The following is a 26,317-nucleotide window of genomic DNA, read 5'->3' as shown; positions in this document are numbered from 1 at the left end:
CTCCAGTGATTATACCTGCATGATGGATGTGACTAAAACTCATAGCAATGTAGTCGACAGCTGTGAGATCCCTTTCTTTTTGTCAATTTGGAAAAATACTTGCCTGAGGGGACACTTTATATTTTATCTAGTATTTTGCCCCTGAAGCCTTCTTTACTCTCCGTTAATCACTTATCTTTGGCCACAAGCAACGCAATTGGCTGGTGAGTTCAGTGTGTTTTTGTAAACTTGATGCACACACAGACATGTTATACACGCACAATGAGGATTAAGGATATTTGAGTTTATGCTCATGTTAGTAGCCATTACATTGTTTTCCTTGGCTTTCATGCATGTATTAAACTGCAGTTTACTGTTGTAACGTTAACCACTCAGATTAGATACCAGGGGTTGCTTTTGAACTCACAAGAGCATTTGCTCATTGGATCCCACTTTGTTACAGCAAACCAAGTTTTCATTTTCTAAAAGTAATTTATAGTCATCTCAGATCTGTAGAGTAAGTCATGTGTAGCAGAAACAATTGGCTTCTGTGTTGATGATACACAAAGTAATAACAGGAACAATTACCCTAATTATAAATGTTCTTTCTGGCAAAGAACAGGGCAAATGATGTGAGTTATTTAAGTATACCAGGAGTGGGGCTCGAACCCACGAGAGCATGTGCTCATTGGAACTTAAGTCCAACGCCTTAACCACTCGGCCATCCTGGTGTCTGCTCACATAATGATAGTCTGTCACGATCGTGACCAACAAACTCAGAAATACATAACTTTTTATCAAGTACAAAACATTTGCTTGAGACGGTAACATATGATATCATATAGTAAAAATCACTGTGTCTAGTAGATATATATCATTAGGCCAAGGAAAGATGAAGTAATGCTTTTTGAGCTGCATTTCATTGTCTTCCTTTAACACAACACTTACTTACTAACATGCAGAAGGAAGCGCAAGTAAGTTCCCACAGATAACTTCCAGATTACCACACATGGGATTCCAAAATGTACCAGGAGTGGGGTTTGAACCCACGAGAGCATGCGCCCATTGGAACTTAAGTCCAACGCCTTAACCACTCGGCCATCCTGGTATCTGCCCCTGAGGACAGCTAACATCACATCAAGAAGGCCCTGAGTAAATGTGGTTATCCCAGCTGGACTTTTGTTAAAGCTGGGAAGGCGCCAAAAGAAAGCGCCAGTCAATCCAGGAGAGAAGGACAACAGCTGCCTAAGCAAAAACCTGTAGTGATCCCGTACGTGTCAGGAGTATCGTAACAGTTGAGATGCATTTTTTTTCTAAACACAGAGTCTCTGTGGCTCTGTGTCCCCTGACACAAACAGAGTAACATAGTGTACGCTGTTGTGCCAGGAGGATTGTCAGGATTTATATATCGGGGAAACCAAACAACCTCTGGCGAAGCAGATGGCACAACACAGAAGAGCTACCTCGTCAGGCCAGGACTCTGCAGTCTATTTACACCTACAGGCCAGTGGACACTCTTTCAATGATGAGGATGTACACATCCTGGACAGGGAGGAACGCTGGTTTGAGTGCGGAGTCAAGGAGGCCATTTACGTTAAAAGGAAAAGACCATCTCTGAATCAAGGAGGGGGCCTGAGGGTACATCTTTCGCCCTCTTGCAATACTGCGATTGCAGCCATTCCCCAACTCTCTGTGAATGGTACTCATGGCCTTTGATCAGTGGTTGGTGATCAATGGTCATGAGAATTTGCATAACTATGATGAAGGAACTGACCTCCCAGCCCATTGCTCCTTCAGTGGGCTGGTTTCAGTCATTATGCAAATGTACTGTTTATAAGGTCGGGGAAACCTGCAGTCAGCTGAGAGTGAAGAAGTCACTTGGATGAGTGACGAAACATTTCTCCTACTGAAAACGCTACGAATCAACTTTTGGAGATCCACTACAAAACATTTACTTGAGAAGGTAACATATGATATCATATAGTAAAAATCACTGTGTGTAGCAGATATATATCATTGGCCAAAAGACCTTTCTCATTGTCTTCCTTTAATATAACACAGATACTCATTAACTTGTGATTTAGTCCACCGTTAACTTCTAGTTTAATAATAATAATAGATTGCATTTATATAGCGCTTTTCAGGGCCTTCAAAGTGCTTTACAATTCCACTATTCATTGGTACTTTAGTTTACTACACATCTGGTACCAAATTATACCAGGAGTGGGGCTCGAACCCACGAGAGCATCTGCTCATTAGAACTTAAGTCCAACGCCTTAACCACTCGGCCATCCTGGTACACTGCCCACATGAAAATGTATTTCAATCATGTTCCACTTATACCAAGGTAAGTTATACCTTCTGCGGTGCCAGAAATTTGAATTTTGTTGCATATCCGTCTTTTAATCTAGTGCCACTCATCCAAACTACTCCTGGAAACTTTAAGCTGCACCTTGCATAGAACAACTGTGATTGGGCTCTTTATGGTTTTAAGAGACAGAATAACAGGTTGAACTGTCTTACAAAACCACTGAGGCCCTTCATAGAATCCATATGATGCTGACCGAATCACTAACATCTCATATTGCAGTGTGAGCTAAGTGTGAGGGCTCCTTCTTAGGATAGTGAATGTTTTAGACCATTTAAACAAAATTGCGAAAGTGATTCAGAGCGCAAAACAATTTCACACATTCATCTCCTCACAGGCTCTCAGTAATTCATATTTGTTTGCTACCCCTGAGTGCATGCACATGTAAGACGTGTATAGACTTCTCATTTCAGCAAAAGCCGCATTGAATTCGAAGCTCATCAGCAGTCAGACAAAAGCATCTATATAGATCATGTACAGTATACACTACTGACACACTGAGTCTGATTGCATCAACAGTCACATTCCTGAAACCCTCCCTACTACTGACTCACATGCACAAACACTCAATATACTGTGTAAAATAAAGGAATGGAGCAAAGTGGAAATGTGAATTTAAAGTGAAAGCTAAGTGGTTTATCTTCAAGGCTCCAGCTTACTCTGAGATTAAAGTAGTATAGAGATAAATGGAGGTTGTTGTTTTTTTTTTTAAAAATCACACTGTTGCAGGCTGACAGGCTGCTGAGTTAGGGCTTTTATCTAAATAAAGGCGAGGTTGCAGATTCTGTGCAGTCATCTGTTTTCTCTTAAATATTTCTGCCTGTGTTCGGGCAAACACACAGTTTAACACTGTCACATACATTTACATAAGTAAACTCACACACTGAAATGTACGTTTAGGATAGAAGAGAAAAACACACTGCTCAAAGCCTGCACATACTGCCGAGCGCTGCATCCACCGCTGACTTAAAATTGTCTTTGTGTGTGTGTGTGTTTGTGTTTGTGTCAAACCTCCTGGAGGTGCCAGCCGGTCGTGGAACAGATGGAAAGCAACCGGTGTAGATAAAAACACTGTTACTCATCGTTTCCTGTTGTCCTCTCTGTCTTTATCTCAAGAGAATGAGGTCACATTACTCCTTTATGTGGGTTAGCAGAGACACAGCAGCTTATATGGCTATTTTAATCTGTCACATATATTTTCTAACTTCTCTCAGGTACAGCACAGTTTTTGAGGTATCTGTCTCAAAGATTGCTGTTGTGCAGTGGTTTGAGAGCTCAACACACCAGAGTAACAAATACAAACAGACAATGCTCAAGCAAGCTGAGAAAAAATGCTGAAAATTGAACCTAATTGCAAAACACCACTAATACTATTCTTAACCTTTATATCACTGCAGATACCACTATTAACCAAAAAAGGTTGGTACCATCAACCTGTGGGGCTGGAAAAAAATGTCAAAAAATGCAGGCCCTTAAATGGCCACTTCAGGCTGGTTTCAAAGGTGAGTCAATCCCTCTAGACTCCCATGTTAACCTTAGTCCTCTCCTCAACCGCCTATCCAATTCAGGGATTCAGGAGGGCTGGACCCTGCCGTAGCCGCCATTGAGTAAATGACAGGGGTACAGCCTGGACACGTAGGTAGTCCATGAGAGGTCGCATGACAAAATGCCCAAATTTAAAGTGGAATAAACACGTTTTTATCCAGGGTTTACATAAGTGACCCAACTGATCTATTAAAACTTAAAATTATGCAGTTTTGGAGTGTTGTCCTCTTTGAGTGACACGTGGGTGCCAGGACAGGCTAAACTGCGTCAACTCAATGATTTCTGTCAGTGAACTGGACCTCGAAATCTATGCTCAATTTTTATCAGCGTTCTGGTATTATGTTTTAAAGTTTGTAATGGGTATCTGTGTCTTTGTGTTACACTTTACATTCTGTGGAACAGTTGGTAATTTATCACTCATCTATCTTTTCAAAATAAGGTTGGTTCTGGCTCCAAAATAACAAGATGGCAACAGCCGAAATGCCAGTGTTAAGGCTTAAACACAGTAATACATGATGTCACATTGCCTATACTCATCTTTTATGTGCAACTTATGGAAAATAAACATAATCTGGGTATAATCTATGGGCCATGTTAACAGAGTGAAGAGACAAATAAGACAGAGGATTTACATATTTGTTTACCTTCTAAGACAAATATGGATTATTGATTCAGTAACCTCCTGAGTAACCATGGCAACAACACTGTGTCCCAGTCATGCCATCACATTTTGGTGGAAACTGAAAATATCTGAGTTGGAGTCTCAGGGCCAGTGAACAAATAAAAGTATGAATTATGTTTCTGCAGTGTTCAACAGCAATGTTTCTGTAGTGTATAAACTGATAGAAGTTCAGAAATACCCAGAAGAATGAATTATGCCACAGTACATATTATAATGACATATTCAGCCATTTCAGCCACGTCATTAATAGAAGAGCAATTAGTGCCTTGATTTGTGTTTTCAGCTTAAATAAAACAAAACGAAGCCTCGCACATAGAAGATACAGAAAGATGTACAGCCTTTTGAGTTTTCATAAAAGTAAAACTTATCGCAGAACTTAGAAGCAAAGAGAAACTAAATTAATAAAAGTTAAGAGCAAGTTTTTATAACTACATAAAACATGATCATTTAACTGTTAGTAAGATTATTTCACAGCTGAAGTAATCTTTTATTTTGACTTCACAAGTTGCTCATTTAATGGTTGCCGACAACGTTTTTCTCTTCCAGTTGCGCTTTAGAAAATCTTCAGACAAACAGAGAACATAGTTTTCTATCTGCGACTGTTACAGCCTCAGCAGGGCTTCCTGTGAATTTAGCCTTGTGTGGATGTTCCTGCCGTCTCTCCTGCTTTAGGCGCCACCCTTTTTGCACAGCTGATTCTACTCAGCAATTAAGATGGAGCACTTAAGTCCAGAGAAAAGGTGAGCTCTGGTGCCAGAGAGGCTTGTTGGTTTTGCAGTTAGTGAGCTGTGTGTGGGGTGGCTTTATATTCCTGCTCTGTGGAGAGGAGTGTGTTTCAGTGACTTTTCAGTTTAGAGACCAACTCCTGGGTTTTGTTTTCTTTCTTTAAAAGTTGATAGCGGCTTGTCTGTCTCTTTTGATTTATTAATCAATTCAAATTAAATAACCTTTAACAATTTTGCCTCCTTGTCTACTTTTTTAAGCTGGATATTTTTTGTTACTTTACCACATCCCTTGGACTTTATAGGGGAACGTAACAGTGACCCTTCACTTGTTTTCTTACCTTTACCTTCTACCATCATGTGACAAAATATTCTGCTCTTCGCAGTTGTGGATGTTTGCTTTCTGATAATTGCTCTGTTTTATTATAATAAGTTACACATTGCCTTTCATCACAACAAATCTCCCACAGTGGACAAAGTAATCACAAGTCACATTTGCAAACATTACAAACAACAAGTCAGGGAAAAATTGTAAAAGCACGATGATGCAAACAAACAAAAAACTGGGATCTGGAGTCATTGACGCAAGTTGTAAATATGATTACAGTCTCTACAATATTTGTCATGGCACAGGCAGTTTATAACTCTCTTATAAACTGCACACATATCCACTGTAGATCATATAAATGTAGGGGAAAGGGAAAGCACACGTCAAAGGGAGCAGAGTTTTTAAATGTTGGAGTTTAGTGATTTCATTTCCAGCGCAGAAACTTAAGATTTTTACGGTCTCTGCCTGCCTCCTTCAGTCCACTCCATCCCTCCTCCTCCCTCACAGGACTGGTGTCATGATGGTTACAGCAGTATGATATTTATCTATAAATAACACACATAGCTTCAGTAAAGTCTCCTGGGATCTGGAGTCATTGATGGAGCTTCTTCAAACAGTCTTGCAGCAGTCAGAGAAGATCTGCCGCTGAGAAGAAACGAAAAGATATCCTCTGTTCACTGGAAAACCTTTCCTTTTATATAAAATGAAAGAAAAATCTAAAGCACGAGTCTGTGAAGTAATGAATTTATTCTTTTGATATCACAGAGGAAAGGTATTTCAATGGATATTTTCCATTAAGCATAAGGAAGTCAATTTCTTTTTAACCCAGCAACATCTCAGATTGTACCTAAATACAAAAACCGATACTGGAAATGATTGAAAAGATTTATGTCGTTTCACTGCTGTTTAGTAGCACATTAGGTGGATTTAGAGTCTTAGGATAAATGACCTCGAACATCTGCAAAAAAAACTTTTTCCTCTGTGAAATGAAAAGGTGAATTTTTTGAAGCAGAGCTAGTTTAATGATGGTGTTTTTTATGTTTGTTTGTTTTTCTTCTCAATATACGCTTTTGATCTGTGACGCCAAGATTCAAAGTGCATTTACATGCCAGTAAATACCGTTATTACAATGACACCAAGGCACACATTATACAACAACATGTAAATAATTTAACTCGGAGACTTCCCCAGCCTTAGAGGAGCATTGAAATGAATATTTGGGTGCAGTTAATATAACATCAGCTTCAAGCTGCACTGATACTTCGGAAAGATTTATTTTCCATACACTCTTTATGTCTGTGAATAATGTATATAATGTATAATAATGTGTATATTATCTTCAGATTATTCATTTATCCTTTAAATTGCTCTTATAACTCACAGGAGGTGGCATAGTCTGATGAGTGTTTTACACTGCTGCAGAACAAAATACTGTGTAGAGGGAAAACATACTATTTTACATATATATAAGTATGTTTTTTTTCATGGGTTATAATAACAGTCTCAAGCAGAATTAGTCAGACAAAAGCAAACGATTTCTGATCAATGTTGACATCAAACTGAATCAATAGTAGAAAAAAAATTCTGTCTGAAACTGACCTCTTTATTTTGAAACTTTGACCATTTTCCTTATAATATCTGTGACAGTATACAGCAGAAAATGGGAAAAAGCACAGTAGATCCCCATGTAACACATTAATCTTGTTATTTTTCACTGTCAAACTGAAATGATCTTTTTTTGTCATTTATTTCTTCCATACAAAAGTAAAGTTTACAAGGCAAACACTTAAATGCTCGGTTGCTAGATCAGCAGCAGAAACACATTATGTTCCTTTTTCCTCAAGGTGCTGCTGTTTTGTTACTCTTTGTCATGGTTCTCGTGGGATCTGTTAGTTTATTTATTCATTTAGTGTTTTTTTTCTTTCTTTTCTTTCTGTGTTTGGTTATTAGATGTGTCTTAATGGTAGTTACTTGTCTTGTGATTTGCTTTGAAGGTTATTTTGTAGTGATTTCACGTCCTGCTTCTGTTGCGTTCTGTCTTTTTTTCGTTTGATTTCACTTGTGTTTCCCTTCTTTCTTTCCCCTTGTCCTTGTCAGATTGTTGTTTGCACTCTCTGGGGTTTCCTACTGTTCCACACGATTATGTTTATTTATTTATTCATTTATTTTTTCTGCTTATTGAATTAACATAAAATAACAATTTAAAAAAAACATTTGTTCCCAATTGGTCGTTTGGGGTGTTTTTTGTCAGTATTGTCTGCATCTGCATCCTGCATCTGGATCTTCTCTCCAGCTACACGTTACAGTCTGCTCTTAAAATGCTTTAATCAAAATGAATGCAGCATGGTGCTTTTTCCTGTTGCTGATATGGTCTCTTTACTTGCAAAAACGTGATGGAAACTGGGATTTCTTCCCCTGGTTTATACATATCTCTCTCTCTCTCTCTCTCAGGTGTTCTCCCAGTCGCTGTGAACACGGTGGCCGCTGCAGCCAATCCTGGACCGTCTTTCACTGTAACTGCTCTGACACCGGCTACAGCGGAGCAACCTGCCACAGCTGTGAGTCACCTGACAGCCAAACATCAGCACATGACAAGTACAACAAGTGAGGGCAAATGGAGAAAGATGGGGGGAGGGGTAAGAGGGACAGATGAAATGCAAATGAGGAACAGATAGCGTGTCAAGCAAGATAATGAGGATGTTTTTCATCTTGAATAATTTAAACTAGGAGGGGGGAAAAACAGGGAAGGGGAATGGCAAATAAAATCAATTAAAATGCCTTGGGTGGGTTGGTTCAGTCAAAATTATTAAGTTATTTACAACATATCCAACATTTTACATTGGTAACACAAAACTGTGATTCCTGTCGTTATTGTGTGTGACAACCAAAGTAAACTCTAAGGGTGGTACACAGCTATGTATTGTAATTGATTTTTTTTTTGCTGTTGCTACTTCCTGCACACTCATATGGTACCACTTGTCAGTGAGGGAGGCCCACTCTGAAGTAAACCCTACATTATCCCCCTTTTTGACTCTAACTAAAGAAAGCTGAGGGTCATTTCCCCATAGACCTCTATACAAACAGACTTTGTACACCTCAGGAAGTCACTTCCTGCTGGCCAGGTTTAAAGCACTTCTGCATCAGCTTGATTTTTGACACCTGATTTGTGTTATTTACAATCCTTTCACCTGTTACATACTAACATGTGATGAGTATGGAAGCCCCAGAAGCCTGCCATTCAGATTTTCAGCCGGCCAAAAGAAAGATCACTTGAAGGAAAGTAGAAGAGAGCTGAGCATCTTGTCTCTGATGGTGCATTAACTGCACTAATGCTCAAAATAAGACAAATAAGAACTATCTTCAACTGTGACTCTGCTGTAGAAAGAGTCTAAGAATAAAAGTGTGTAATTTAAAATTAATATAAGTATTTGTTAGAGAATAAATATTGACAAATACCTGCTTAGAAAATATTGTTTATCTGAAGGAAGATGAAAACTCTTGTGTGGTCTTCTGACTGCTTGCGTGTCCATAAATCTTTATTATGGAATCAAACTTTAAATGAGGTGTCCCCTGAGATCTGTTTTTATTACCTGCACATCTTTTCTCTCTATAACGCCTTTTTGTGTATAAGGTGATATGATGGAGGTTAATGAGACTGTAGCTGTGACTAAAATACCAAAGAGGGAATAAATAAATAAAACCGTGACAGTGAGTTGAGCTTGCAGGTGAGATTTAGTGTCTGTGTGCTGAATGCCTCGAGTCAAATCCTCGAGACTAAAACAAGGAGAGTTTCCCACACGGTTCACCTATGGTCTCATTTTTATTTCTGATGTTTCTTTGAAAACTGGTCTCTAACCACACTCAGGGAGTGTGAGGAATAAAAAGCCTTTAGCTGTGGAGAAGAAGCGAGATAAACAGGTGAGCAGAGTGTGGGAACTTTCAGATATGGATTTGAATTGAAGGGCTCCTTTCTTTGACAGAAGATGTACTGTTGCGTGCTTGAGACGGAGATGAGATGAAGACTTATGGAGACACAGAGAAAGAGGCGAGAAGGTCTGATAAAGTTAAATTTATTGAGGCTGTGTATTCCCATCAGTCATTACTGTCATCTCCAGTTGGATTAAACTTTAGTTTATGGGATGCCGGTGCAGAAAAGGAACCTTACATGACTTTGATTCAGTTGTGATACATACATATGAAGCAGCACCCACAGCATAGTAATCCTCCACAGTGTGTGATCTTCATCCCTTCGCAGCTCCGGTGGGTCAGCGTGTTGATGTAGTTCTCATTATTTTCCTCCCAGCTGTGTACGAACAGTCCTGCGAGGCATACAAACACAACGGCAACACGTCAGGACATTTTTATATTGACGTGGATGGCAGCGGACCGATCAAACCACAGCTGGTCTACTGCAACATAACAGGTGACACACACAGACTCACACATGCTTTTACACCTTGCCTGCCTCCCATCATCACTGAACCTTTTTTATGGTTGAGATGATGACATAACTTTAAATGATGTCCCCGCTTATCACACCCAGATCCCCATTATTGTCCACCTTCATCTTTTTTTATTTCATCCTAGACTTCAATCACTCCCTCTCCTCCTGTTTCTCTTTCACTCAATCTTTCATGCCCTTTGTGTAATCATATAAATGAACTATGATAACGTTCTTTACCTTTCTCTGAATCACATGCTTACTTAGTTCTTTGTTTTTACTTTTCTATCTTTGTCCAACTCATTGACGGAAAGTGAAAATTTACCGCCTAGATCAGTCACTGGGCGATTGCAAGGCTAACACTAAGAATAGGAGTAACACACTAACTTAACATGCATGTGTTTGGAAGCAGCATGAAAAACATGAAAAATCCACACACAGAGTGAGCTGAGCTGAAATCACCCACTCATAAAGAAATGGGGAAAAAAAGTATTACTTTTTATGTTTCGTCAATTATAGCGTTAGACATAAACATTAGGAAACAAGGTCAAACATTTACTATTGAAGGACTGGGAAATTTATAGCAGTCAATAGCACTGATAACCATTGCACCTTCATGTCACCACTTTACATTTATACATCAAATATACATTAAAAAACAAAACATAACTGCAAAACTTAGCCGATGAATCAGCTGGCTGGTTTGCAGAAGATCAAATGACCATTAAATACTTTAGATCAACTATTTGGATAATTGATCTGTTCCTGTTTCTTCCAGTAAAACATTCCCAAGCTCCAGCTTCTAAAATTTGACATTTTACTTTTTTTCCACATAGCATCAAAAGGGCAGTTATTTGTTAAAAGAATAGTAGCAAGAATGAAAGGGAAGGTTTACAGGACCGTGGTGAGACCTGCTATGGTATATTGTTTGGAAATGGTTGCTCTAACAAAAACACGGGAGGCGGAGTCAAAGGTGCTAGAGTTGAAAATGCTAAGATTGTCTTTCTCTCCTGGTAGAGGATTAGAAGTGAGTATCAGAGGAAGAGCTCAAGTTGAGCAGTTTGAATGGAAATTTAGAGAGTCAGGGTTGAGATGGTCTGGACATGCGCAGAAAAGGTTAGTAGATATTTTGCACAGCAGTAGTTGAACATGGAGCTGCTAAGAAGAAGAAAAAGAGGAAGACCACAGAAGAGGTTCATGGATGTAGTGAAGGAGGACATGCAGCGGGTTGTTCTGACAGGAGAGCATGGTAGTGGATCAAGGGAGATGGAAGCAGATGATTCGCTGCGGCAAACTCGAAAGCAAAGCGCTGAAGGAAAATATGAAGATCCAGCATGAAAAGGGCAGCTAAAGCAAAAGATTTTGTGGCTAAAAACTCCCACTCAGCTCGAGTCCTTCTGTGTTCACCTGTTCTTCCTGTGGGTACGCCGACTTCCACCCACAGATTAAATAGCGATTCAAACTTGGCTGTAGGTGTGAATGTGGGAGTCTGTGGTTGTCTGCATGACGCATCTTACACTGGAATAAGTTCCAGCCACTCCACGACACTAAACAAAAGGACCAAAACGGAGGTATATCTATACGAAAGTAGACGACTCTTGAATCTGTGCTATTTTCTAAAAAGCAGAAATATAATTGTCATCCATTTCACTTTCTTCCATCACAGGCTTATTTGTGTAGTTACATCATGCATATATTGCTAATTTCACAGTCTGGCTACTTAGATGGTGTTTAAATGGTACACATTCTAGAAAAGAAACTTTGCAGTAGAGCTTTATTGTAATAATAATAAATGAGTATAAATTGCACGCTCATCTTTCCCACCAGAGGAAAACACATGGATGGTGCTCCTGCACAACAACACTGAGCTGACCCGAGTGCGACCCTCTCCGGCTGTGTCCCAGCATTCGGTTCACTTCGACTACTCATCTCAAGAGGAGCAGCTGCTGGCTGCCATCAGCCAGTCAGAGCACTGCGAACAGGAACTGTCCTACCACTGCAGGAAGTCCCGCCTCCTCAACACTTTGGGTAAAGATTTGCTGTTAGTTGCAGTATAACACTATATGTCTTTCTTTATTATTCTGTGGAGGATCATTCTGATGCTGCTCAGCTGGATAACTGGAAGTGTTACAGTGTAAAAAGCACATAGCTATGAAAATGTTTTTCAACCTGCAAACACTAAACTCTCTTCTGTAGCATGAAGTCTGCCTCTCCTTGGCTCGTTGTTCATTTCCCATTTGCTGCGAGGCAAAACATTTCTTTCCACTTAGACGATGTTCTGTAATATGAGTGCTTGATATTCACTTTGTATTTCCCTCTCTGAAAATAGATACTAGTTTATCAGTTCAGTTTCTGACAGCTTTATCTTAGACAACTTGAATTGTGTTATCTGTTGCTGCTGAAATTTTCTTTATGTACGTTAACCTTCAGTAATTCTCACTATTTAAACATCCTATTTAATCCTCATCCCTGTAATGTTTAAATTGTAGTTAAAATATTGGCATTGAGGTTTTAACTTGCTTTTTCGTTTGATGTGTGTTAAGAAAAAACTGGCAAATAAGACAAAAACTTGCTTTTAATTAATGTGTTTGGGTCAAAAAGAAAAAAATCAATAAAAACTTGATTAGGCTGACTCTGTTCAGCTGGAGCTCACCACATCATACTCTCACTCTCAGCCAGAGAACAACAAACTTACTTCACTCCTTTCTTCAAACTTAGTTTGGTTGCAGGGATTTTCTTGTCTTTCACAAATGATTCAGAAACATTGATTGTTCAGGATTTGTTAAAAACCTCCCCCTTTTGGAATGAGTATCGAGTTGGGTTAGTGTTTTCTTTTTTTGTTCATGTGTTTTGTTGTGATTGCATTGACTCAGAGGCGGTGAGTATTAGAAACAGAATTACAATTACTTTGATCCCTAAGTTGCATTAAATTTGTTTTAGTAGCAGTGGATTCAACAGCTTATCCTTTCAGAGTCTGTGTAAAAGAGCACCCGAACATTGTTCGGTGTTGAGAAATAAAAACTAAAAACATTGATTTAACTTATCAAACGCTGGTCTCACGGCAAATTGTGATGAAATGCGATGCTTGTGAGGGGCAACCTAGCAAACTGATCTTTTTCTAAAGCTTTCCAAAAAAAAAAACTAAACAAAAAAAGGAGGAAATAAAACAATTAACCCTCTCAGGCTCAACTTAAGTTTTTGTTGCTAATGCACAAAAGAATACCTGCAGTGATACTTCTGAGTAAAAACAACTCATAAAATATGTATGTGTGGTAATCAGGTTGTTAGCTTTTAACTGTTGCAAATCTGCAACGCCTGCATTGAGAGGGTTAAGAAAGAAAATGTAAAATATTGCTCACATGTGGACTTCAAACTTACTTAGAAGAAGTCCTTTGAGTTCTGTCCTTTCAACAACCCAAAAGTGGTCAAGAAATGTCAGCCTGTAGTAACGAAGCCGACTGACCCTCAGAAATGTCCGTCAGGTGTCTCAGCTAACCAGATAAACAGTTTAGTTTTGTCTTTTGATTGCTACCCGTCCAATGCAGATCAGTGGGAGTCTTGAAAGTTTTTATCAATTCAGGACCTATAATGGAGTATATAAGGGAAAGAAACTGAAGAAACTTTTGGTCTGGTGGGTAATAGAATGATGGATGAAAGTGGGAAAAGTGGTCGAAAAGGAAGAATGAGCGGAGAAATAGAAGTTCCATTATAAACTCTCTGGCACTCCCTGGGAAAAATAAAGGAGTGCTGACTCAGCAGAGACATCTCCAAACACCCTCTCGCCATCTCTCCACCTACACTCTCTCAAAATGTGAAATACATATTTCAGCTTATACTGTCATCGTCCTCAATATGAAAAACAATATATTCAGTGTTAGGGTTAGAAGCTGGCAAGCATCCCTCCGCCTCAAACACTAGCTTTGTCTTTGGAGGATCATGTGGGCTCTTTCCATGCCGCACTCTATTTTCTCACAGCCCAGTCCATCTTGGGCACAATATGGCATCCAAAGAAAGTGCAATAAGTTATGTGTTGTGCAATAAGTTATGTGTTGTACAAATGGCAACATCTTAGCCTGCATTTGAAAATTGTGCTTAAAATTTTGAGACTCAGTTTTCTTTTAAAAGTTTGAAATAAGTCATGACATTACAACTCCCACATAATACTTAGTGGGTTTAAAATGACCAATCAAATGACTGCAAGCGATTCTACAGTCATTCGATTGGTCAAATGACTGCAGGGGATTCTGGTACAGGTCAAGGCTGTTCTCACAGCAGTGTTTAAATAAAAAAGTATAATTTAAATAAAGTGAGATTAATATTTTTTTCTGCTGTAATTTATCTTTGCTGACTCTCTTCTAGGTTTTTCCCACCAATATGTTCACACCTCCTGCGCTTATATGTACTTACATGGAAAAACTAAGGCTGGGAGACCAATAATAAGACCGTTCCCTGCAGAACAGAGCAGATATCAATGACAGCAGACATGACTCTAAGTCATGCAACGCTAAAGGTGCTGCTGGGCGACAAAGCGGCTTGCAGATGCTCCAGAATTCTAGGAAAACTAAAGAAAGCTAATAAATCTAACAATCTTGTCTCAAAAAGAGATTATTTTCTCTTAAAGGAGGATCCCCCTTAAAGCTGAAGGTCATTTACAGAGAATAGTAAAATGCTTTTATCACAAAATAATCCGTCTAGTTGTTGTTTCATTTTGAATTTCATGATTTTATAGAACCGGACACTTGCATAGGAACAAAAATATCCAATTTAATTTGATCAAAAACACCCTCTACAAGTTTCCAAATGCAAAACCTTGTCTTTCCATCTCCTGCTTCTTTTTTAGGCTCCGTTTATTGAAATCAGTGAAAACAGTTGTAAGAGTGAGATTTGTCTGTTTCAAGCATTGGAAGCTCCACAGGTTTTCCCAGTTTTCTGAAGATTATTTTTAAAAGGAGGAATTAGACTGATGGTAAATTAAAAGTAAAAAGCCTGTAGTGAGAGTTCTGATATTTCCCGAGGTTTGAGTAAAGGATTTGCAGAAGTGCATCAGTTGCAGTCAGCTAATTTGGGCTGGCACTGAGAGCAGCAGGCTGAAGTTAAATAAGATGTGCTCAGTCTTTGAGAATAAAGATAAACATTTCTTTGATTTGACAGGAAGAATATCTGTTAGTGTAGGAAAATTATACCAGTTATGAAATGGAAGACTTTGACATTTCCCAATGTGTAAGCAGTCTAGCTGTAGTTTAGATATTAGAGATGCACTGAGTGAATTTTTCTTGGCCGATTATGATTTTTATCTTTGAATTGAGGATGTGGATTTTAGCCAATTCCAATTTTCCTTATCAGAACAATAACTGACAGGATATACAAAGAAAACTAAACTGTTACTCTATGCAGTATATTATTTTCACAATTACAAAAAAGTTCAACTTTACAGTTTCCTCCAAAACTTCAAGTAAATCACAGCATCTTCTCTCACTGAAACAATTGAAAACAAAATGCTTTGCTACTGGTGGTAGAAGGCAAGGCAAGTTTAAAATTGATTAAAACAAGCAAACAAACAAAACAGTATATAAAATCAAAAATCAAAACAGATAAAATCAGAACAGTAGATAAAATCAGTAGTTAAAATGTAAGTTTTGAAATTTAAGCTTAAGTGTGGTGCTTTATTTAAATGCAGCTGAGAATAGGTGAGTCTTCAACCTGGATTTAAATAAACTGAGTGTTTCAGCTGATCTGAGGCTTTCTGGGAGTTTGTTCCAGATATAAGGAGCATAATAGCTGAGTGCAGCTTCTCCGTGTCTGGTTCTGACTCTGGGAACTGATAAAAGACCGGATCCAGATGACCTGAGGGATCTGGAAGGTTCATACTGGGTCAGGAGGTCACTGATGTATTTTGGTCCTAAACCATTCAGAGCTTTATAGACCAGCATCAGAACTTTAAAGTCTATCCTCTGACGGACAGGCAGCCAGTGTAAAGACCTCAGAGCTGGACTGATGTGGTCCACTTTTTTGGTCTTAGTGAGGACTCGAGCAGCAGAGTTCTGAATGAGCTGTAGCTGTCTGACTGATTTTTTAGGTAGACCTGTAAAGATGCTGTTACAGTAATCAAGCCTACTAAAGATGAATGCATGGACTAGTTTTTCCAGGTCCTGTTGAGACATCAGATCTTTTATCCTTGAAATATTCTTGAGGTGATAGTAAGCTGACTTTGTTATTGTCTTAATGTGTTTTTCTAAGTTTAGGTCTGCATCCATCACTACACCCAAATTTCTCGCCTGGTTTGTGGTTTTTAGATGTATAGATTGAAGTTCTCTGGTGACCTGTAATCGTTTTTCTTTGGCACCAAAGACTATTACCTCAGTTTTGTTTTTGTTTAGCTGGAGAAAATTGTGGCACAACCAGTCATTAATTTCCTCAATGCATTTACCAAGAGAAGTGAAAAGAATTAGCTGAAGATGAGCTGCTATTCAACCACCTTTACCCAACACATTTTACCTTACCAAACAAAAGCAGATGCAACAGATTTACGTAACAACTCTCCATAATTTGTCTGATCGCTGCTTTGATTCTTTGCTCATACCGAGGCTGCTGGCTTGGAGCTGGATCTGAGATCTGCATAACTTTAACTTTAGCCACTTTGATTTATGGGTGTCTTTAAAATGTTCATGTTCAGCAGAGTCAGGATGATTTAGGTTCGATTAGGTTTGTTGTTGAGAACATTTTGCGGCAATCTCCTCACAGTTTGATGAACTTTGTGTCTTCACTCAAAATAAAGAACTTCTATGCTAATGATGTGTTAGCATGCATCTATGAGTTTGTGTATGGTTGTTTGGCAAGACTGAAATGAACTGGCTCATAATGAGACATCCATGCGACTGACGAGCCAGTGCCTGGAAATCCCTGGCTGTCCATCTCAATTAAATATTTTTAATTTAGCCTTTTGATTGCGTCACGGTTTTCAACTCAGCAATAGGTAAAAAGAAGTAGAAGGATAAACATTTAACAATTCCTTAGTTGGTGTTATTTAGTAATAATAATAATAATAGTAGAAGTTGTAGTAGTAAAAAAATTTATGTTGAAGCTACACATGAACATGATTGTGTGTTTCAGAGGGCTCTCCATTTAGCTGGTGGCTTGGCGGTCCAGGTCAAGGTCGAGTCCAGACTTACTGGGGAGGAGCTCATCCAGGAAGCCAGCAGTGTGCCTGCGGCCTGCAGGGCGACTGTGTGGATCTACAACACTACTGCAACTGTGATGCAGATCGCCTGGAGTGGTACTGACCTTTAAAAATTCATAGGCATTATTATTACTTTGTTCATTTCATGCCAGGTTTGCTCTCTCAACATTATTTCATAAATTAAACTATGGTAGCCCTGCCACAGTCCAACATTAATGATCCATTCTAGTTTGAGGGGCTTCCTCCTCTCTGTGGTAACTTTTGGTTGGTTTGCCAGTGATTTGTTTGTACTGGAATGAATTATTTACAGCAGGGGTGGCCAACCACATGCCAGTGTGCAGGGTTTTTTGTCTAACTAATCAACTCAGCAAGTGAGTTCGCTAATGAAGTCTTCTCTGCTAATCAGACAGGTGGAGTTTGGGTTGTAAAACAAAACCTGCAGAGTCTTGGCTCTCAGTAGCACACTCAGCTCTCTACCTGTAATTTAAAAAATGCAGCATCAGCAGGTATTAGGTATGTGCTCTCTCTTTTGGGCTTAGATTTAGAGTTTGTATGAGCATTTTTCAGGTTACCTCCTATGCATTTAAACATTACTACCTGTAACGATAACTGAAAAAACATAGGTACACCAAAAGCTGTAATTTCTAAAAGATAAAAGAAAACACTAAAGTAGGCAGGTATTTATTTATGATCAAATTCTTGTGTTAATCCTTTCAGATTGTGGGATTCATTATTCTGAATATGACTTATTTTTGAATACACGGACAAACAGACTTTCTAGCCTTGAGTAATAAATTATTGCTCTTTACTTACCGTCCTTCATGCTGTGAACAATCCTGCTGCTTTCATCACACTCCACCTTCTACTTTCTCTCATCTCGCTGTCAAGCTTTCCAGCGCAGACACAGGCTTTACAGATGTGCTTTGCGAGTATGCCACTCATTTCCAGTCTTGGATAAAATTCTCACCTGACAGCGAGACTGTCTTGTAGATTATCTGAACATGTGTGTAAACGGACGCCGCTGCTCGTTCGGCTGTCTGTCTGGAGAGCGCTTTTGGAAAAGGCTGTCACAGAAACTGGCGGAGATGGAGTGTTGAGTGTCAGGTTGGATATGATACGATCTGTCTCACTGTTAAATTGTCTTCCTGAAAATTTGTCTTGCACATAAAACAGGTTGTGGCAGATTATTACAAGCAGTCTAGACTTTTTTTCAGCGGTGCTATTTGCTTGGAGATTTATGCAAGCAAATTAGCCTAATTAGCATACATGTCAAAGCAGTTAATCCCAATAAAAAGTAATTTGTCCTTTTTCATGGTTTTTCTCATCTTCTTCCGTCTCTTCTCATTTTTCTTGCTCCTACTCCAACTTCCTTTTTCATCGATTCCTCCTCTTTCCCGTTTTCCTTCCTAATCATTCTTCATGTGTTTCTTCTCACCCTTGTCTCCTGCTCTCTCAATCTCTCACCACCTTTTCCTTCTCCCTGCTTACTTTTCTTCATCTCTTCTTCCTTTCTCATCTTCCTCTTTACAGGACTGAAGACTCAGGCCTTCTGACCCATAAGGACACCCTCCCGGTTAGGTCTTTGGTGCTGGGTGACATCCAGAGGCCAGGGTCGGAGGCTGCCTACCGGGTGGGACCACTCCGTTGCCATGGAGACAGTAAGTCTCCATAACTGCTTGGTTACAGCAGACGGAAAGCTGACAAAAATCATCCTATTTATAGGTTTTATGTGACCACACATCATTATATAAATGACCACCTGGAAGGCAAAACAAAGCTCTCTATCGCTGCCTGCCATGTGTTTTTTGGTTGTTGTTTTTTTTATAACAGGTTTGTTTAGCCAAAATTCTGGATGGTTGTTAAATAATATGCACTAATGACGTGCCGTCAGTGTCCTAAATCTGCCATACCAAATGTCCACATTGCACAAGTATGCCTGTCTGCAAACTGTAGAATAGAGCAGCATTAAAGCTTAACCATTTAATCCCAGCCCATGTATTTTAATTCGTTTAAATGCTGAATTTGGGCAGTGTTTTTGGAGGTGTTAAGCATCAATATCATTGGTTTAGACAAGTTAAGTTGTGGCCATGCATTAATTTGGACTGGTTTCTGAAAAGTTAACCATCTACTTAATTGGTTTGGACAGCTTTGAACAAGTTTTAACATTGTTTTCATCGGTTTGGACAGTTGGTAGGAAGGGCTTAACGATGATTTCATTGGTTTGGACAAGTTTCACTGGGATTAAACATCTATTCCAACTGGATATGTCCCATTTTAATCAAAGCCTAACCTTTGACACTGGAGAATTTCATGGTCTTCACCGTTCTGAAATGGTGACATGTTTAACCAATCACGAAAAGAAATACATAAAGCAGTCTGTTTTATTGTACACTTTGATCCTGGAAGCAGGTTACAGATATGATTTATCTACAAGATATTTTTAGACATGATGATGCTCTGACTTGGACTTTGCTCTTTTTAGAAATCCAGAAAGTCTATTCAAACACGTTTGTTTCCCTGCTTTTTAGAGGAGGTCAGATGTTTGTGAACAGAAACAGAAGGTTGACAAGCTTGTGGCCCATTTTGGGCAGCTTGTTGGAACTTTCCCTTGAGATCTCAGTCATGTGACACAGATCTATGAATTATGGAAGTAATGCCATTTCCTTGATGTAAAAGATGCTGAGTACTAAGTTAAAAAAAAAATAGACTATAAGTTTTAGTATCAAGCTTAGAAAAAAGGATTATGTGTCTAATGTTTAATTAATTATGAATTAAATGGATTCTTATGGGTTCAGCACCACCTCCTCCTTCTAGCTATCACTAACATAACTGTTACTAATCCATATTTCCTTTTAAGTCTTCATTCTCTGTTAACTGCTTCTCATTAAGAATAAAATACAAGGTAAATCAAAGTCAAAGTATCGCACTGACTTTGTTCTTCTTTTCATTGATTGCTGTTCCAGTCACTGTGTAAATGCTTCACAACATTGATAAATAAGTGTTATGAGCTACATTTAATGTTCATGACACAATGTTTTTATCATGCTTCTTAGAGAACTTCTGGAATGCCGCATTTTTCGACAAGGAGACGTCGTACCTGCACTTCCCCACCTTCCATGGAGAGCTGAGCGCCGACATCTCCTTCCTTTTTAAAACCACGGGCTCCTCTGGTGTGTTCCTGGAAAACCTGGGCATCAAAGACTTCATTCGCATCGAACTGAGCTGTGAGTACTGTAGGAGCTTGAGGGCACCAATTTAATGAGGATTAGAGTGATGTGTCACTAAAACCTGGAACTTAAAGTTTTAATCTGGATTTGTGTAAACCCAGAGGTTAAAGACTTTATCTGTGTCAAAACTGTCCTGTAGGCACAAATATTACCTTTTTAAGGTAGCTGCAGGAAACCGAATAATGACGATATCTGAATCATCACAATCATCATCCCAGCAGTTCGGGATAAAGTCGAGTACCTGAACTCAACCTTACATGCAGGAATTTTATTTCCAAACAAATATAAGCTAACACTTTATTTATGTTCTGCCCAACTCTGCTCAGATCAGCTGTGTTTGTGGCCCAAAGACCTGCTGCCAACAGGGACACTGCAGAGCGCCCTCTGGTGGACAAAATGTGCAGCATCAACAGTCATAGCATGGCTAAAGGGTGTTTCTCTTCTTTACTTTTGAAATTTTCATTTCTAAATGCTAGCTTTCTGTGCTACCTGCAGAATCTTCTAGCAACTTAATATTTAATGAATAATCGTTTTTGAAAATATTTAATTTAATGGAGACATTTAGCCAGAGGAAGCCAGAAGAAGAGAACTGTGGCACAGTCTTTGGCATGGCTATGGACATCACTTTTTTTATTGTGCAAAAGGACAAGAATGTGATGGTAAAGTTGAAAATGCATCTATAGAAACAACTCCATTATGCTGCTAACACAGCTTTGGCACTTTGCTAACATCTGCACAGACAGCATGCTGATGCTCAGTAGCCAAGAATACAGTGTGATGTTAAAGCTGAGTGAACTGTAGCCTGTAGGTTTATATTGTTAAATAGTAATTATGAGACAATGCCACACAGCAATTAATTTGTATGCACATAATGTCTTTGATATGCTGTTTAGTAATGGTGGTGATAGATGATTGGTACCAATGTGAACCCAGTGGGAGTCAATAAGAGAATTGAACTGATAAGTTGAAATTCTTCTTTTCCCTCATCTAATGGCAACCCTGGTTTACAGAATGAGTGTACCCCAAGAGTTTAAACTAAAAAAAAGTTGAACTTTGCACTCAGAAGTGTCACTCCACGCTGGCCATCAGACAGAGTGCATGTTTAAGTAATGTGTCCATCTTCTATATACTTTCTATAGTATCATTTAGGAAATAGCAGAACTACACTCATGGATGCTCATTACTTTGCCTACAGCACTGCAGTGCAGCAAAGTGACAGGTACACATTTATGAGCCAGTTTTATAGTCACTTTAGTTTGAGGTTAGTTTGCAGTGTTATCGCTGCACTGCTTTTTGCATTTTCCTAAAAAATTGATTTAAAGGGACACATACACAGCTGAATACAGGGACACTGCTGGAGCAACAGCTTTTCTCCTTGGGGAAATCACTGTCAGCGAGGTTGTTTCAGATCTGAACAGTGTTGCTTTGTTGGCAGCTGCCTCAGATCACTCTGTAACGCTGCAGCTGGGCCTGAGAACAATTTCTAAATGAAGTTACTGCAGGATATTGTTTCATCTTGTTCTGTGCTCACAGAGTAATACATCTTCTCCTTCCAAACCATGAAGGATGAGAGTTTGTTACACAACTGCCATCATGTCTTTTTGTTCGAATGAACACCGCAGGAAGCTTTTTTTCTCGCGGATGTGCAAAAAGGTGCAGCACTTTAAAATGTGATTAGACTTTTCACTTCCTGCTCAGTGTTACCAAAACTGCTTCCCTGGCTTCTGTCAGAGCTTGGTGAGAGGATGATCTATACCATGACACTATAGATTTATCAGCCAGCTAGGATTTAGTTACAGCCTTTATTTCATATATCATATATATATATAGATCTGTGAGTTGCTTCATCGTGTGTGTGTGTGTGTGTGTGTGTGTGTGTGTGCGTGTGTGTGTGTGTGTGTGCGCTGTAACTTTACATGGCCTCCCACTTCATGGCTTTGACAGTTGCTATGGTTACTAAACACTCCCACTTTGCAATAATATAATTTACAGTTGATCAGTGGATATCTAGAAGGAAAGAAATTTCACAAAGTAACTTGCTGCAACAGTAGAATCCTGTTACAGTACAGAAAATCCTTTATTTCACAAATGGTTATGAAGACAAACTGGAGAGCAAGGTGCTTCGTTTTTTTATACCTGTGGCAGTAGAATTAAAAACACCTGAATCCAAAGTCCATGATGTATAATTTATGATACTCCAAATGTGTTCGTCTGCATACGTGTTTCTGTTTGCAGGGAACAGAGTGGCACTTTCACCCACTACAAATCTCCTAGGCCATCCTCCAAAACCCCATCTGTATGTTGGGGCGTGGATGACTGATGCGTCGGTCAAATGCTGATTGGTTGGCAAATGGACCGGAATAGGGAAGGGAGTGACAGCAACTTTACCAAGAATTGGAGAAACTTGAAAAATCTTGAACTTGACTTGAGAAGAAAAAGATTTTAAACAATACAGGATGAAAAGTGGAGACAAACACTCAGTTTCACTTCAGGTCTCTATATATTCTAATTTCACTGCTTCCTGCAGCTGACTGATAGATGTACAACAGATGGTCTCTGCAGGTTGTTGGACAGACTGTGACTGAGGTGTGGCCTAATACTTTTCCCTGTATAATGTTACTGTGTTGGGTGACTTTTGTTTTGTTGACTCACTCTTTGGAATATGTGAATTGGGGGCATGCTAACTTTGATTGACAGGCAGCTGAACCTGATTTATGCCTTCTAGAACAGCGGTCCCCAACCCCCCGGTCCGTGAAAATATTGTCGGGCATAAACCGGTCCGTGGCGCAAAAAAGGTTGGGGACTACTGCTCTAGAACATTTTTTTTTATTGAATTAGTTAACAAATACTAAAGCCTGCTGTATGGTGGTGACAGCCCCTCCAAAACATTAGTGTTGTACTTTTGGGTATTCTAGTTTTGGTGAGTACTGTATTTTGGCAGGTGTCTGTGTGTTGAATCCATATGGTTTATTGATAGTTTTAAGAATGTGATATCTGACATATTTTTCCAAAAGAGAAGTGTTTCCACAGTCACTTTAACATACAGATAAAATACCTGTAAGCACTACAGTATACTATAGAGCAGAGCTCTCAAACTTAAATGAGCCGTGGGCCACTGCAGGCACTGTCATGTCATGTGAGGGCCACTTTAGTGTTCAAGTACTTCAAAGGAAAACAAACAAGCAAGCAAACAAGAAAACACCCACAAATATTTCAGAAAATGAAGTGTTTTGTTTGCTTTTTTTTCAAATTTCAAACATTGTATAACATGACAAAACCGCAAGCGAGAACACAGTTTATTTTTCTCACTTTTAACTAACTGAAGCCTTTCGTTGAACTACCAAATAAACAAATTGGTGCTGTCTTTCTGGCCAGGAACATGGACGCACAATTTTGTTCGTATTTAACAAAATAAAAATGCAGACATGAGTGTACACATTAGTTTCTGACTACTAGTGAAAATTGTTTTCTTTTAATTAATTCCCTCACTGAACTAACACAACCAAACCCTCAACATGTTTGTGCTCTCTGCTCATATTGCCTTCATATTAAATCATTTTTGCTCTGTAAAGAACTTATTTTAACATTGCACACAACAATAAACAAATCCTCCCTAACAAAAAAAGTAACTTCAAGGGTCAAATTACATTATATTTCTTATCACAGACTCTTAAGACTCTTATTACAAAATAATCTAAATTTAACAGCCTATGAGTTTTGTGATTTAATTTATGTAATGATCCATATAATCATTATTAAAAAGCGTTCTATTAATCAGTTAATGAAATCACGCTGTTTTCCTGTCTCCTGCTACTTTTTCAGCCTCCACTCAGGTGGTTTTCTCCTTTGATGTTGGTAATGGCCCACTGGAGGTTCGTGTGGAGTCAAGCGTCCCGCTGAATGACAACCGGTGGCATCGGGTCCGAGCAGAACGGAACGTGAAGGAGGCATCGCTTCGACTGGATGAACTTCCTGTCGCCACGCAGGAGGCGCCAACTGACGGACACTTCCACCTGCAGCTCAACAGCCAGCTGTTCATAGGTGAGGATGACATGGATGCATTTGCACACAGTTTTTGTTTGTTAATAGTAGTACTGCTGGTTTTGGTGTCTTTTTTTTTTTTATGTCTCTTTTGTTTAAAGAATTCTCTGTCTCCATATATTCCCCTGCACTTCTTTAGAATATAATATACGTAGTCTATATCTCAGACAATATCTTCTTTGTTCTCCGGGGAACAGTAGTTCAGCTCAGTGTTTCTGTACTGCTCCTTCTAAAGTCTGCTTTTAGCTTTTAGTCCTTTTCTTTCCTCCGTGTCCCTGTAGTATAACTCTGTGCCTCCCACTTAAGTTCACATCAGATGTCACTGTATGAATTGTTGTACTGTGCAGGGCTATTTCTGGTTCCCAAAGGCTTTGGTTTAGAACATTTCATTCTCACGGTAGCTTGTATAGCCATCTGTGCCAGGAAGTAGAGCTACCTCAACTTTTAGCTTTATTTTAAATGTTTGGAACCCGTACGTTACAGTCGGCATTGCAGAGACGGAAAAAGTAAAATATGGAAAAAATACGGACTCGTATTTGCATGTGTAGCATTAAATAGTCAGCTGTTGAGTTTTAATTCATTCTTGAGTGCCTTTGTGTTCTTGTTGCTGTTGTGTTTTTGTTCTCGCTATAGTTTGCTAAATTCAGGCACACGTTTCCTGGATTTATTTGTTGGTTCATCCTCCACAAATTTAACCTTAATGAACAATAAAAATTAGTGTTCAGCACATTAAGCCGAACACTAATTAGTAATGCATGTTAGGATTTTTGTTGTGTTTTGCAGAATGGTTGTTGTGTGTCCTTCCGACGTTTAGGCCAGGTGGGGGATAATAGATACGTGCACAGACCATTTTATTGGAGTGTTTAGCTGGCAAATATCCAATGTAACAAAGAAGTTCTATTGTTTACGAGGAAAAAACCCCACACAGAATTAAATTGTGCTGATATATATATTCTTTCAAACATCCCTGAAGATTAATTATTAATAAAAAACAATTCTGTTGGTTTTGTCGAGCCATTTTTCACAGACACCAAAATGCCCAGCTGCTGTTAGGAACCGGAGAGTTTTATTGTGTTAGTTTGTTGATACCTCGTATAAACAGTGCAGTTGCTCCTGTAGAGGACCGGCTCTCAAACAGACGGTGAATAGATCCACTCAGGGGGTCCTGATTACCTTTAGAAAATTTATATAATAAAACTAAGTTAAAGGAATATGAATGAACCAAAAACAAGAGCTTTTTTTTCAACCAGTATCTGGATTCTTAACAATTTAAAAAATCATGGCGCTTTTTTTTCACACACACTTCTTCATTGACTCTGATTATTGTCATCTATCTCACATCCACACCACAAATTTAGAAGCACCAGTTAACCTCACGTGCAAACTTGGAGAAACCCCTCACAGGTGCAAGCAGTAGATGCCAACTCCAGAGAGAGAGGGCCAAGGAAAGATGCTGACTGCTGCACCATCAGAGCCTATACGAGCCTTGTTTTTTTGGCTTCTAAGCTAACGTTGGGTGGAAAAATACATTTTAAAGATTAGTAGTCCACTTTTTTTTTTTTACTACTGTTTATATAAATCCTGTTGCCTGATCATTTCTAAAAAGCTGATTTGGTGGGAGAGAGTGTTTTTTAGAGGCTCCTAGAAAGCTAATGCTTGTTTTTGACCCTAAAGTGTGTTTCACAAGTGCAGCCTATCAGCTCCACTGCAGGATGTCTATGAAAGCCAAAACCCAGCCAACACTCGGGACCAGTTGAGAGATTAAGTAGAGGTTTTACAGTCTTTTTTTGATTTGCGCTCTAGCAGT

At 39.0% G+C, this 26,317-nt stretch overlaps 1 protein-coding gene and 3 non-coding genes across 5 annotated transcripts in view; 1 reads left to right on the top strand and 3 right to left on the bottom strand.

Moving 5' to 3' along the window:
• Nucleotides 1-26,317, top strand: part of LOC102289753 (contactin-associated protein-like 4) — a 150,548-nt gene that overhangs the window by 86,540 nt on the left and 37,691 nt on the right. For both annotated transcript variants that reach the window (XM_042219043.1, XM_005918035.3), the window contains exons 11-17: nucleotides 8,076-8,182; nucleotides 9,928-10,047; nucleotides 11,893-12,093; nucleotides 17,176-17,338; nucleotides 18,773-18,900; nucleotides 20,296-20,466; nucleotides 24,292-24,510. In XM_042219043.1, the coding sequence (XP_042074977.1) occupies nucleotides 8,076-8,182; nucleotides 9,928-10,047; nucleotides 11,893-12,093; nucleotides 17,176-17,338; nucleotides 18,773-18,900; nucleotides 20,296-20,466; nucleotides 24,292-24,510 (1,109 nt within the window). The remainder of the gene's footprint in view (nucleotides 1-8,075; nucleotides 8,183-9,927; nucleotides 10,048-11,892; nucleotides 12,094-17,175; nucleotides 17,339-18,772; nucleotides 18,901-20,295; nucleotides 20,467-24,291; nucleotides 24,511-26,317) is intronic.
• Nucleotides 628-710, bottom strand: trnal-uaa. The gene has a single exon. It is a non-coding gene; the product is annotated as a tRNA-Leu (tRNA).
• trnal-uaa lies at nucleotides 1,005-1,087 on the bottom strand. Its single transcript has one exon. It is a non-coding gene; the product is annotated as a tRNA-Leu (tRNA).
• On the bottom strand, nucleotides 2,195-2,277 carry trnal-uaa. Its single transcript has one exon. It is a non-coding gene; the product is annotated as a tRNA-Leu (tRNA).

Source organism: Haplochromis burtoni, unplaced genomic scaffold, assembly GCF_018398535.1.
Source record: "Haplochromis burtoni strain Fernald_Lab_line unplaced genomic scaffold, NCSU_Asbu1 Contig_27, whole genome shotgun sequence".
NCBI lineage: Eukaryota > Metazoa > Chordata > Actinopteri > Cichliformes > Cichlidae > Haplochromis > Haplochromis burtoni.
The sequence above is the reverse complement of the archived record's forward strand: the minus strand, read 5'-3'. Positions and strand labels throughout refer to the sequence as shown.